The sequence below is a fragment of the Thermobia domestica genome, chromosome 9, assembly GCF_964235325.1.
Source record: "Thermobia domestica chromosome 9, izTheDome1.hap1.1, whole genome shotgun sequence".
In the NCBI taxonomy this organism is placed as follows: domain Eukaryota; kingdom Metazoa; phylum Arthropoda; class Insecta; order Zygentoma; family Lepismatidae; genus Thermobia; species Thermobia domestica.
Genome location: NC_137462.1, coordinates 37,731,013 through 37,745,808, shown reverse-complemented (window position 1 = coordinate 37,745,808; position 14,796 = coordinate 37,731,013). Strand labels below are relative to the sequence as shown.

At 33.2% G+C, this 14,796-nt stretch overlaps 3 protein-coding genes across 19 annotated transcripts in view; all 3 read left to right on the top strand.

Moving 5' to 3' along the window:
- LOC145694282 (uncharacterized) overlaps positions 1 to 10,957 on the top strand; it is a 29,929-nt gene extending 18,972 nt beyond the window's left edge. The window contains exons 4-8 of the mRNA XM_081770370.1: positions 7,069 to 7,404; positions 7,705 to 7,926; positions 8,329 to 8,634; positions 10,186 to 10,506; positions 10,950 to 10,957. Coding sequence (XP_081626496.1) covers positions 7,069 to 7,404; positions 7,705 to 7,926; positions 8,329 to 8,634; positions 10,186 to 10,506; positions 10,950 to 10,957 — 1,193 coding nt within the window. The remainder of the gene's footprint in view (positions 1 to 7,068; positions 7,405 to 7,704; positions 7,927 to 8,328; positions 8,635 to 10,185; positions 10,507 to 10,949) is intronic.
- Positions 1 to 14,796, top strand: part of LOC145694577 (uncharacterized) — a 554,274-nt gene that overhangs the window by 406,130 nt on the left and 133,348 nt on the right. The window lies entirely within an intron of this gene.
- Positions 11,125 to 14,796, top strand: part of LOC145694281 (uncharacterized) — a 31,899-nt gene continuing 28,227 nt past the window's right edge. The window contains exons 1-4 of the mRNA XM_081770369.1: positions 11,125 to 11,470; positions 12,187 to 12,504; positions 12,983 to 13,350; positions 14,297 to 14,585. Of these exons, the coding sequence (XP_081626495.1) occupies positions 11,125 to 11,470; positions 12,187 to 12,504; positions 12,983 to 13,350; positions 14,297 to 14,585 (1,321 nt within the window). The remainder of the gene's footprint in view (positions 11,471 to 12,186; positions 12,505 to 12,982; positions 13,351 to 14,296; positions 14,586 to 14,796) is intronic.

Genomic DNA, 14,796 nt, shown 5'->3' with positions numbered 1-14,796 from the left:
TATATTGTCATAGTGAAAACTTATTAACAAATGTGGTGAGCGCTACATTCCTATCCGAACAGAAAGCAGGTGACAATCGTCATAAGCTAGTCGACATTCATGATGAATATTCATGGTGATACTCATTACAATTCCTACATCGTACATCTCTCGCTGGACATTGGTACGTTACATGTCTTCCACAAGCTATACATCCATAGTTCTGCCTTATGGACTTCCCGATAAAATTGGTGTCATATTTGTTCTTGGGTGCTGTTGTTCTAATCTTGATTCCGGAAGATGATTGGCCTTTGTTTTTAGTTACCCTAACCTCGTATCAGTTCTATAAAATACTGTGACTTTTTTTTTCTAATTTTTAATTCAATTTGATTGGTAATATCTATAGCTGTGCTCATAGTTAATTCTTTGGCAGACAGCATCTTCTTCCGAGTGACCTCGCTTGCTATTCCGGAAACTATCTGGTCTCTCAGAGCGTCCTCTCTGAATTGTCCAAATTTATAATTTGATATCCTTATGTACTCTTCTTATTACCAATATATATCGTATATAATAGGAATACTTTTGATAGAACGCTTAAATGTGATCATGCATAGTAGATTTTTACTTATTAAAATCCTTTCGTAAATTTAAAAAAGTGAATTTCTATATATACTTAAAACTGATGCTTTGTGTATGTCGTCTTTTCACGACAAAGCGACTGAATAATTGAAATGACTTTTTAAACATAGTACTTAGCTTAAGCCGAGTTTTATTAGGATCACACGATAAGACTTATAATATTGTGTTGGTACTACTGCGTCTGTTACACCTCACGATAACTCTTCAATGGTTGAGAATTTTTTAATCCTGGTTTTTGCAATAGATAGATAGAGCGATTATCTCGACCGATCTCGTTAATGGAGTCATCCGTTAACATATTAACGGATAACGGTGGTTATCTATGGTCCATATTCCATACACTAAGCAAATTTTTTAATTCTGTTTATTACAACAGATAGCTAGATCAGTTTCCTCGACCGAGTTTGTTGATGAAGTTTTCCATTAGCGGATAACAGCGACTTTAACGGTAGAAATCTATAGCTCATACCTCATGCATGTAAGCAAATTTTTGTATTCTGTTTTTCGCAATAGATAGCTAAAGCGCTTCTTTCGGTCAAGTTCGTTAATGGAATCAATCCGTCAATAACTTAACGGGTAACGGTTACAAACTGTCTATTCATATCCCGTACATGGAAATATTTCGCGTGATTCTCTATACTGTCTTCAGCAGAGCTTATTACTTAATTTTGATTAGAACATGTGACCTAAGAAAAGAAAATTGATTCGTTTTTTTTTTTTCTCCAAGAAATAGATTATTTCACAAGACACTAGAGTGAGGAAGATGAAATTCGGCATATAAGCTCCTCATTAAAAATAAGTAGAAAAATGTTGAGCTTTACCAAAAATTCCGCTTGTGAAGTGGAAAAGGGGTCAACTTTTATAATATACTAAATTCCCATTTTGAATCCATAAAGATTTTGTGTAAAGATTTACATAAATCTTGTGAATCCATCATCCATTTGAAGTATAAGAAAACTATTAGACTCAGTCCTAATGTGGAAAATTATTTAGGAACGATTGTGTGAGTGTTTTCGACTCTAATGAAACCAAACCTGCCTAAATAAGTATCTTGAGTACCAGAAAAAACATGTATGTACCTTTCAAACGTATTTCATAAACCTTACTCTTCTAAAGCGAAAAACAATTCTGTTAGTTGATGAAGAAACTCCTGTTTTACTCTACTTTAAACCATTAAATTGTCTTTCCGAAATAATTTTAGAACCATGAGACAAAAATTTGTCTTAGTGAATACGTCTCTTTCAGTGTGTATACAAACATAATCACAACACTCAGAAAGTACACTATGAACTCTTTCGCTTAAATACTTCATCAGATAGGAGGAGAAGAAGTAGAGAGGGAAAAACATTATTAAAGAACAAAGAAAAAGCTGGCGAACGTGTAAGTGGGTACCATATTGGAATACAGTGTCATTTGGTCACATAAAAGTAGTACTAACCTGTAAGTAGATATAGCTTAGAGGAGAAATATAAAATTAATGAAACAGCTAGGTCGGTATAGGGCGAGTTAATAGTATATGAAGAGGGAAAATTTAGTTTAATACAGGAAAATACGATTGAAAAATGAAAATGAAAGAAGGAAGATATAAAATATAAAATAATATATACCGTTATATATGGATATATAGGTATAAATTTGATATTTGTGTTAATTTCTTCATTCTTATATGTACTCTTATCGCTCATATGTAAAGATAGGTACGCTTGGATACTTCACACATCTTCCTGCCAATGTTTTGTAATTCATAAGAATACAATAATAAAAAGTTTACCAGACATATATATTACTTATTCCTAATAAGAAATGAGCTCCTTCATGGCTAAGCGGTTAGCGTACGCGCCTTTGGCCAGGGTTCGATTCCCGGCGGGAGCTCATGTAATTCTGATTCCACGTTAGTCAGTAGGTTACGTCTCATATAGCCTCGCTGCTGAAAAGGGCGTAAAACTCAAAATCAATTCAACTCAACTCGAATAAGAAATTTAGCAATATAAAAATCAATGTCGTAGTTACTGGTACAGCCACTTGCTATAAAAATTTATTTCATCATTTTCACTTTATTCGCCATTAATTCTATGCGACATTCATTCACTAAAATGCAGCACGTCATCGTATTTTGCCTACGGAACTATGTGAAAGCATGTGTCTGTTATTTGTAGAATAATATCTATATCTCTTTCAGTGCAAGATATTGTTTGATCTTTTATTTCCCTCGTTCGTATGTATTTAACGTTTCACTTTTGTCGTCTTTCTGTTTCTATGAAAAGTCTAGGTTCGGTCGAAAGTAATACGTGAACATGAAGTTTAGGGTCCTATTTTTAAGTTTCTTTGCGATACTGAGAGCACTTTCATGTTTTTGATAGGACAACCAATTAGTGTTGGAGACTTCACATGTGCATGATGACGATTTCTGTGGAAAGAATACAATGATTAATGGTGACAAGAATAACATTTAAAATATAGTCAATTGTTAAATAGTAAGAAAAATTCCTACACTTTCTGCAACGTTGCTCGTGCTTCGACAAGTTTCTGGAGGAAACTTAAGACTGACATGTTTTATAATTGATTCAATCAATTAGTGGGCACCAAGGTGGCGTGGTATTCCAGTGGCAGATTTTGTTATTATCTTCCTTGAACATGACTCAAGTTCAAATATTTATGTAACCCTTCTGATCATAGGAGAAGATATTAGGAATGTTCCTTCAATATTATAAATATTCGCAGCTGTTGAAGCATTGTCTTATAACATTGTGTTTTGCCTGACTTGAGGTTAGTAGGTAGCGTTTTACTGTGAAAACAGCATTAAGACTACCTCATTTAATAACAATTTCATGGAACTTTAAAAATAACTTATATTTAGAGAGAATATTAATATGAATTTTTAAAAGGAGTAGACGTTCTTTATTGTAGGGGTAGAAAATCCAATATTTCGTGCAAAATGATAGTGTAAATGCTAATAATAAGAATATGAAATCTAAATTGGCGAACCCATAGGAATAGTTTTCTTCTTCTGATCCCGTGTCTTTATAGCTGATTTAATGAAATCTACCCATGATTACTTCCTCTTCTGTTTCCGTGATCATGCAAACAGAATAAAGGAAAACTGATTTTTAACAAGTACTCTTGTTTCCGTTTTAGTACTTGATATAAAAGTAAAAAGCAGTAAATATATTTATGAAAGTCTAATAGATATAGTATTTAAAGAAAGTCTTAGAATTTTGAAAGGGTTTTCCGAAGTTATAGAAACCAATGTTGAAATATTTCTGAATTACTTGAACATTAACGAACTACATGAGTCCAATTTTCATGAGTATTTGTATGAGTCCAATTTTCAGCGCAATTATGCCTTATTTGTCTGATAAAACACGGAACTCAGGGGGGAAAAAAAGCACTCCGATACTTACCTGTATTTTATTAGGAGTTAATAGTACGATGTTTGTTGGCATTTTTGTGGGAAACAAATTGTAAAATTTCGCAAAATATTAGATATGTTTTGTTTTGATGATGTTAACTAGTTTTGTTATTGTACATTGAATCAATTAATAAATTGAGATATATTACTTGATATTCTTTCTTCCGTTTTCATCTGCTGAAAAAATGATAGACTGTATCTAGTACCCCTGATTGGTACTAACACTTAAGGAATAGAGTTCATTGTACTCGAAACATATAAAATAAATTTATTTGATGTAAACGTCCATCATATCATCATTAAGCACTAACGTGTAAACTCAATATAATATTCTGTATGGCATGATTCCGTCATAACTACGTATATCTTAGAAGATATGTTGGAGTATTTGGGCCTGTCAGTTCGTAATTTTTGCCAATTGTACTCATAAAATGTGCTGTTCCTCTTCAAACAGGATATAAGTGTACGAATTAGGAATAAGTACAAACTGGAATTTATAAAATTCGGCAAATTATTTTATTTCCTTTAAAAATGAAAATTTTACTTGCAAGCTGCAATTAGGAAATATTTTTGACATAACTTTATATTGATTATCTATTAGAGAGGGGGAAGTCGTTGAATGCTGTCGGATGTGTTTGATCCAAATCAAAGATGTGCGTACGTCGTGGGGGATTTTTTTAAAAAGGGGTTTCCTGTTTGCTACGTAGGTACCGTACTTTTCTTTGTACCCTTGTGCCTTTGTATTTATTCGTGCACATTAAAACCTAATTAAGCAGTAAATGTATACCACCAGATCCAGCACACAGATACCATATGTTGGTGGTGCTGGAAAACACATTCTTGTGGCCTTTAAACGCAAATCGTGAATTTCCAATTCTTTCATCTTTCTTGGCTGCCCCTCCCTTCCCTCCCTAAGACCTTGAGCGCAACCTACGAAATTTATCATTCTATCCCCAAATTTATCTTTCTCCACCCCAAATATACCATTTTCCAGTTTGATTGTACTATTTTAAATAAAATATTATCCCCCTCTCCCCAAAGAATCTCATGGTTATAATCTGCTCTCTAAAATCCGTCCATGGTCACCCCTGCCTATAACACAGTTGCCATGACTTATGAAGTAATCCTCATATTTGAGTGGCTTCTCTCACTATCGTATAATCAGAATGTAATTATAAAACGATGGATAGATAACATACTATACTGTATCAACTACTATTATTTAATTCAAACTAGACAAGGATATTGCACCATTGTACGTTTAACAAAACTTTATTTTCTGTTTTAAGAATCTACAATTAAATACAAAAAAATGTCAATCAATGCATGGAACATACAGATCATTTCCTCATGACAAACAAGCTAATAACAAACTTGTTAATAACTTGTGACCACCGTATATGTTTTTCTTTTTTCTGATATTTCTAATAAAAGTAACGGTTTAGATATTATTCCTAAAATATTTAATGCAAATGAAAGAAAATTAAAGATCATTTCACAGTATTGACTTTCAACCATAATTTGTTGCTATATTGGTTTTCAATTTCGCTCATTTAAAGAAGAAGTTCAATCGAAATATTCATAATGTACTAGACAGATTTTCAGTTCTTTGTACCCTTCAGAGCAATAATTTGTATTAATTTCATTGTACTGTTGATCGACTGGTTGCCATATTGTTCCCTCCTTTTTAGATATAAATCGTGACAAATATATTAAGTAGATGTAAATATTTTTGAATTAATGTATTCATACTCCTGAAATTAAGATCGTAGAACCCGGTAACCCAGAGGTAGACAGCTTATTCCTGGTGTGATGAATTCCTGATTCGATTCCAGGCAACGTGAGTTTTGGTGGACAAACGTTGTATTCATAGACTTTCTCAAAGCATTTCAGTTTCTCCCACATTTTCATTCCACCAACTATTTTATAATAATACATTTTTATTAAACATTCTTTAGCCAACAGGGCATAATTGTAAGACATATCTAGAAATTTCATTTACTTCATTTAAAATATTGATCCCTGATCAAGGCCGTCCCTACGCAATTTGCACCCCGTGCAGGAATCATTTGCAGTCCCCTTTTCCCAAAGAGCAAATCTTAAAAGCCACAATTTTATGTATGCTATCCCGTCTTGAAACGGGAGAGAAAAGATTCTCGCACTCAGAAAGGCCTAAACACTACAAATTCAATCTCCTTGCGTCTGTTTTTTTCTTTAAATAATAATCTGTTATGTTAGTGAAAGATAAAATAAAATACACATACAGAGGAAAGATGGTAATCCTTTTTATATAGAATTCAATATCGAGCTTCAATTTCAATATATCAGGTTACAATTCCAGTGCAAGTAGCTCTTTTATCTTTATTTTTTGATTTCCCTTCTACATCTGTTATTTATTTATTTAGTTTTTTAAACTTGTTTCCACCTTCAATGATAAGGAACTTGTTTGTAAGAAAGACAAGATTAGTTTTCGTATCAAAACTGTGATAACTAACTAAATGGAGCAGGTGTTCGAGAATTGAGTTCTTGTATTTAATAACAATCAAACAATTCATGCTGAGATTTGTTTGACTATTTGCTTTAGCACCGTCGATGTAACCTTAAACTAATGGACCTAAACATGACTTATGAATGTAGTATTCTAATAGAAGGTCAACTTAGTAAATTTAACTACCATCATAATGAAGTCTGTTTTTAACATGAAATATTTATTTTAAATAATACAATTATGAGAGATTTTTCCGCCCCTCGAAACTTGTCGCCCAGTGCAAATGCACGTATTGCACATACTGTAGAGCTGGCCGTGACCCTGATCATGATATACCTATTAACTTATAAATTATGTATTTGAAACTATAAATATTTTTTAAAAATAAAAACTTAGGCTTTTGTGAATGTCATACATGCACAACCCTGTAAACATTAAATTATACTTATTGCAGTGGAAATTTCAATTCAAAAGAAACATAACAATTCACTTATAAATCTCTTTTTCTCAATTACTTTTGACCTAATTTAAATAAATTAATATGAACTTTCAGCTCCTTCACCTCAGCCTGCGAGACCTGTGGTTGTAGATCCGTGTGTACCGTCTCCTTGTGGTCCATACTCACAATGTAGAGATATAGGAGGTTCTCCATCCTGTTCTTGTCAGCAAGGCTATATTGGAACTCCTCCTAATTGTCGTCCCGAATGTGTTATCAACTCAGAATGTGCCAGTAATAGAGCATGTATGAGAGAGAAATGTAGAGATCCCTGTCCAGGATCATGCGGTACTGGTGCTCAATGTCAGGTTTTGAATCATACTCCAATGTGTACTTGTCCTGATGGTTATACGGGAGATCCGTTTACTAGTTGTTTCCTACGACCAACTGAACGTAAGAATTTTAAAGAATTTTATGCTTAAACTTTCAAAATTTCTTTGTAATTCTCTTAACTGATTTTTTTGCAAAAAAATGTACATATTTTTTTTTTTAAAAAAAGTCAAATTAAGGTGCGATAATAATATTTAAAATATGAAGTCCATGAGTGAAAAGATAGTTCAACTTCTTTATAGCAAACTAATCTAAATCATCTACAATCTAAAGTAATTGATTTACGAAAAATTGGCTCATGTTCTTTAAATAGTATATTTTTTTTCTTAATTTGACAATTTAGAAATAATTTACTCCTTGCAGCCCCAGCACCTGTCTTAAGTGACCCGTGTAATCCATCTCCGTGCGGACCCAACGCTCAGTGTAGAGATGGTACTTGTACATGCTTGCCAGAATATTTTGGTGACCCGTATCTAGGCTGCCGACCGGAATGTGTTCTCAGTTCTGATTGCTCTCGTGACAAAGCATGCATCAACAATAAATGTGTGGATCCTTGTCCTGGAACATGTGGTCAAAATGCTCTTTGTGAGGTTGTAAACCACATTCCAATGTGTCGATGCCCAGAAAGATTTTCCGGCAACGCATTTGTTGCTTGCCAGCCAATGAAAAGTAAGAAATATTTGTGTTCTTGTTGAAGATATTCTATTTTTCTCATATATCTATTACCTTTCAACCCTTTTCAGTTTAAAAGTTAAATTTCCAATAACAAATATTTTCAATAAGAGATCTGCAATATGATATAAATTTCATTCATTACTTTTCTTTTTTAAAAAAAATTAAAAATCTTATAAGTTGCTTAATTTTTAAAGTTTTGGGAGTTGTAATAACTTATCACAATAGATATCAGCAGAAGGTTTTAAAGAATTACTGTTAAAATTTATCGAGTCAGAACAATTTCTGAGTTGATTACTTTTATGGATTACATAGCACCAGTGGTAACTCAACCGTGCAGCCCATCGCCTTGTGGTCCAAACAGTCAGTGTCGAGAGGTAAATGGTCAGGCTGTCTGCTCATGTCTTCAGGGTTATATAGGAAGTCCTCCCAACTGTAGGCCTGAATGTGTCGTCAACTCTGAATGTGGTCCTGGTGAAGCATGTTCTAACCAGAAATGTATCGATCCTTGCCCTGGAACTTGTGGAATAAATGCCAAGTGTGTAGTTGTGAATCACAATCCAATATGCAGTTGTCCGCCTCGCTACACAGGAGACCCATTTACTAGATGTTCTCCCATACGTAAGCCCTTTTCTCATCTTATTAACCATAAATAGATTTACAATCTATCACCTAACACTTCGGCCACCCTATTTAATTTTATTCGTTGTTGTGATATTCTTTTAAAGCTGCAGAATGAAGTTATGCTCTTTTGTCTTTACAATAATAAACATTATATCATTGATTTTTTTAAAAATCCTGTTACAATTTTTAATCAAATTTAAGTGAGTTTAAGAACAAGGACAAAAATATTTTAACGCCATTTGCATTTCATTTGCCACTATTTTTTTTAAATATAAGTAACAAGCAGGTCCGTAGCCAGCCCAAAAATATAGGGCCCGTCAGCTAAAAGACTACAGTACTCAGGATTTATTTTTCGGAAAGGGTGGAGATAGCCAGTCAAAATAGAAGAAGCATTTGAGAGACAAAAGTACAAATTAGAATTAACTTTTTAAATAAAGTTTCTGGTAGATCTTGTTAACAGTGAACACTGTATTTGAAAATATTAGTTTAAACATGCTAGATATCTGCAGTCCTAAATCAAAAGAAGAAATTCAGAGTTAAAATAAGATCATATATTACCTAAAATAATATACACTAAGTTCTCCTTTTTTCCCTAAATATACAGGATGTTCCAAAAATTTGGCACAATATTTTGGGAACAGATTCGTCACTTCAAAATAAGAGAAAAAGTTCATATGGACCTGTGGTCGGAAGTGCATAATTTCCTAGTTATAGAGTCCCGAAAATGTGAAAATGAACTTAAAAGGTCCATAGTTCCACTATTATAGGTCCGATCGTATTCGGGTCAAGACATCACTGAGGAACTAGTATGTGAACTATCCAAATATCCATCTTTCAGAACCTCCGGTACTTGCACAATCATTTTTAAAGAGGATGTTTGGGAGTACTTGATCACTTTCCACTTACCTCTCCAAAAATTGGTGTGCAAGTACTGGAGCATTCTTAAACATAGATATTTGGATAGTTCACATACCAATTTCTCAGTAATGTCTTGACTCGACTACGATAGGTCCCATAGTAGTGGAACTACCAAACTTTTGAAGTTCACTTATTTCATGTTTTCGGCACCCTATAACTCCGCAACCGTTCACTTTTGAGCACAGGTTCATATGAACTTTTTTTTTCTTACTTTGATGTAAGGAATCTGTTCCCAAAATATTGTGACACTTTTGTAACACCCTGTAGATAAATCTTAAGAAATATCTGGTTAACTTTTGAATTTCCTCTCAATGAAAATCAAAGCAATTGTAGATGGAGAAATTATTTTGTCTTTGCTCTTAATAAATTTCAGAATATTTCATTAGATCTATAATAGGAACGTTTATTTATGCTTGAGTTATTGGCCAAAAACAAAAAGTTATAGTTAAATTGATAATTTTGTTATTATTAATGCTCATAAGATTTACATCAGTTAGTTACATAATAATCGCATTTCTGAGTCCTTTTTAATGACGTTACACTAATGAGTAGTTTGTTGTTTCCTTTACTTACGATTTGTTTCTAATTTAAATTATTAAATCTGACAATTATCATTGTTTCCATATATAGCGGAAACACCACCACCTCCTCCAAAGAATCCATGTCAACCGTCCCCATGTGGTCCATACGCACAATGTCGAGTGGTCGGAGATAGTCCATCGTGTTCGTGCTTACCTGAATACAGAGGTTCTCCTCCAAATTGCAGACCAGAATGTGTGAGCAATAGTGAATGTGCCAGTCGATTGGCTTGTATTAATCAAAAGTGTTCTGATCCTTGTCCAGGATCTTGTGGACTTAATGCAGAATGTCGAGTTGTCAGTCATACGCCAATGTGTGTATGTTCTTCTGGTTATACCGGAGATCCTTTCACACAGTGTGTTATTCGACAGCGTAAGAAACTTTTTTTTGCACTAATATTAACATAAATATGATAAAATACTTGAATGTTTAAAAGTTTCACTAATACTTTCTTCTCATAATTTATTTTTAAATTTCGTAATGTCAATAGTAAATATTATTAGACAATCTTTAATGAAGATCATGAATTTCATTTTATTCCTTAAGATAAGACTTTTGCTTAATATTATTAGAGAACGTCATCCAGGTTTCTTTAAACCTCCTAAACTTAGCAACTTCTGTTCCTACGATAAAGATTTAGTGGAATATAAACGGAATGTTGAATGAACATCTTTTCCAAAGAGACTGTAATTCTTGAAACCAATATTAATTAAGTGCTGGGTTTGATACACATCATATTAAAATTTATTTCAACTTGATGAAAAGTAAATCTCTTTTACAAAGGAAAAACTTAATTTTATAAATATTGCTCGTAGGAACTTAATGGTATAGTAATTGTTATTACAAATCCCACATTAACTAAATATCAGTATTATCATGAAGAAAGAATAGAAATTATCTTGCTTAGGCATATTCGTTTAAAGCAAAACAATAAGTTAATTACCTAAATTTGTAGTTGATGAATTCAGAAATGTTTCGAGCGCGTAACCAATGTTTCCCTTTACAGCTGAGCCCGTAGTACAAGAAGTATCTAATCCGTGTATGCCATCACCATGTGGTGCTAATGCTGTCTGTAGGGAAAGGAATGGAGCAGGCTCATGCGTGTGTCTGCCAGAGTACATAGGAAATCCGTATGAAGGCTGTCGACCAGAATGTGTATTAAATTCTGATTGCCCATCTACTCGAGCTTGTATACGAAACAAATGTCAGGACCCATGCCCAGGTACTTGCGACCAGAATGCAGAATGCCAAGTAGTCAATCATTTACCTACATGTACCTGTCGTCTGGGGTATACTGGAGACCCATTTAGATTCTGCACTCTTCAACCTGTTACTTGTAAGAATATTTTTAGTCTTCTTTTTCCTTTAATTTTTTTCTGCTACATATGCAATCTTAAAAAGAATATTCAGTTTAATTTTAGTCCTCTCCAAACGCAGTGTTTCCGTTACTTGGAATGATTTACATATTTTTTTCAGTCAAAATGTATAAAAGCTATTAGTGAAAACATACTTTTACACAAACCTTTTTAACTTCATAAAGAATCTTCAATAAAATTAAATGAAATATTGGGATGCATCTTACTTAATATCTATTCTGAAGGATTATTCTTCTGAAACAGTAATATTAAAGATATATCACTTATATTTCCGTAAAAACAGTATAATTTCACCTATAATTTCAGCATTTAACCACAGATACAACATAGCAATACTAATAAGATAAAACTATTTTTGAAGAAAACATTGAACATATTTAGAAAAATTATTCTATCGTATTATTATTGATACGTTTAATCCTAGCTCCCCATTTGAATCCATCGTCTTCTTCATTGTACCCCTTAATATTGCAACTTCGGTTAGCTATTGCAATTATAGATTGAATTCCTACTGTTTTTACGGCACTGTAAGTGTTAATAGATTTCTTTAAATATATTCGCCGTTCATATTTTTTTAATATTAATACTGACTAATTGTACGGTGCCAAATAATATTCATTATTACTTTCATAGTGCATACTTCGCCTTATATGTGTTGTTTTATACGTGTTTGTAGCACCTGCAGTGGCGGAGCCTGTAAATCCTTGCAGTCCTTCGCCTTGTGGTCCATTTAGCCAATGTCGGGAAGTGAACGGGCAGGCTGTTTGCTCGTGCTTACCCACTTACGTAGGATCTCCTCCTTCTTGCAAACCAGAGTGTTTCGTAAGCTCTGAATGTCAACAAGATAGAGCTTGTATAAACCAGAAGTGCAGTGATCCTTGCCCTGGAACTTGTGGCACCAATGCTCAGTGTCGTGTTGTCAATCACAGTCCAATTTGCAGTTGTCGTCACGGGCACACCGGTGATCCATTTAGCAGATGTGTACCAATACCACGTAAGCATATTTTGAATATAAAAGTATTGTACCTATTTCACGTAATAGTTTCCTTTAAAAAAAAAAAAAAAAAAAAAACAGTTTAGTAAATTTACTTACATTTGGGTTTCCAAAACCAAATTCGATAATTACTCTTCATTCCTAAGTAGTGGTTAGGATTATATTTTAATAGTAAGTCCCGTTCTTTATCTTGCTATTGAAAGATATTTCAAGCACAAATAAACAAATGGAACTCTTTAAATAATTTTCTATTACTTATTTGATAATATTCGTTAATATGCAAGATGATACTGAAAGCAAGACGGCAGAATGAGTTTCATTTCATCAATAAATAAAGTAGGGATGTAATTTTATTTCTAGTCAAGTACTTCACATTAAAGAAATCGCTTCGTTAGTATTTGTCACAAACAGTTGTTCAAATAATAAATAATAATATTGTTTACACTCTATACGCAAACTACTGTCACATTTATTTCAGCACCATCTCCACCGCCTTCAAGGCCGGTTCAAGTGGATCCTTGTGCGCCGTCTCCTTGTGGCCCTTACTCTCAATGCAGAGCTGTAGGAAATTCGCCTTCTTGTTCATGTCAGCCTGGTTATATCGGAAGCCCTCCCAACTGCCGCCCAGAATGCGTTTTGAACTCTGAATGTGCTAGCAATAGAGCTTGCATGAGAGAAAAATGTCAAGATCCATGTCCAGGCTCTTGTGGTGTTGGCGCGCAATGCCACGTTTTGAATCATACTCCAATATGTACATGTCCAGATGGATACACGGGAGATCCATTCACGAGTTGTTCTCCTAAACCACCTGAAAGTAAGATTTTCTTCCTAATAAATTCTGAAAGAGTTATTTTAATTTGTTATAAAGCATTTCGAGCTCTGTAAACATGAGACAAGTATATTTTTTTGGATTAGAGTTTGTTAAATCACTGTTAAATTATCTAAATTGATCTCAATGGATTATAATTGATGCTCTAGAATTTACGATGCTAAAAATATATTATCATGAGGGACTTATCTTATCAGGTCCTTCTGGTGGGAAAAATACTAAAAAATTATGTTGAACATAAAATTATATTAATAAAACGTTCTTTCAGATACATACTACATAGACGATATCTTTAACAGATTACAAAAGCTATTTGAATTACTGTCTTAGTTAGAGTATATGTAAAATTACTGAAAAAGATATTCTCATTCACAAAGAAGGAGAAAATAATATTCTTAGCAATAAATTTGGAAACGAAGAAATATACTGAAGAAAAATGCTCACATTTATGTAGACGAATACTTAAAGACAAGTTTGATTATGTAGGCTATGTAATGTTAAACTATTGCTACCAATTCATGAAATATTGTTAAATTCTTGCCAAATATTTTACTTCCACTATTTAGAACAAAACATTCAGTGCATGATATCTTCCATGACTGATATTTCTCAAAGATTTTTATAAAACTTCTACCAGATCAAAATTAAATTTCGAATACTATTGTAATTTTTCCTTATAGCAGTAGTCAATAATATATAACAAGGAAATTCAGAATATAAAATTATAGAGCAGAAATTACTATATACGTTGCTTATCATTATTTTATGAATTGAATTGTATTCAAAAGTGCTTACTGATATCAATCTAGAGGCTATCAAATACAGTAAATCAGTTAATTTTAAAATCTTTCTGAAGAAAGTTTCTCTACAACATTCAATGAAATGCATAAATCAAATGAAACTATAATATGAAAGATTGCTCCAAGAAAATACAATCTTATTCCAGTTGAACCGGTTGTACAGTCTGACCCCTGTAATCCTTCGCCGTGTGGACCGAATGCTGTATGCCAAGATGGAATATGCTCTTGTATACCTGAATACTCAGGAGACCCGTACCGAGGTTGTAGACCAGAGTGTGTCTTAAGTTCGGATTGTTCTCGAGACAAAGCTTGTGTTAGGAACAAGTGCGTGGATCCATGTCCAGGCACATGTGGTCAGGGAGCTCGTTGTGAAGTTGTGAATCATATTCCTATGTGCAGTTGCCCTGAGAGATTCTCTGGCAATCCTTTTGTAAGCTGCAGACCAATGCCAAGTAAGGAAGTATAATGTTTTTATTTAGCTTTACTACTCAACAGAATATTAAAATTTCATTATTTTAGACGATTGAGAAATAAAGTAATCAGATATGTTTTAAACTCAAATACTCAAAACTCATGCATTTTGAAACTTACGAGTTAAATTATCAAATTTTGTTCTAAAATTTAAAGTCTTTCTAATACGTAATGTATCAGTACTCATTTCAA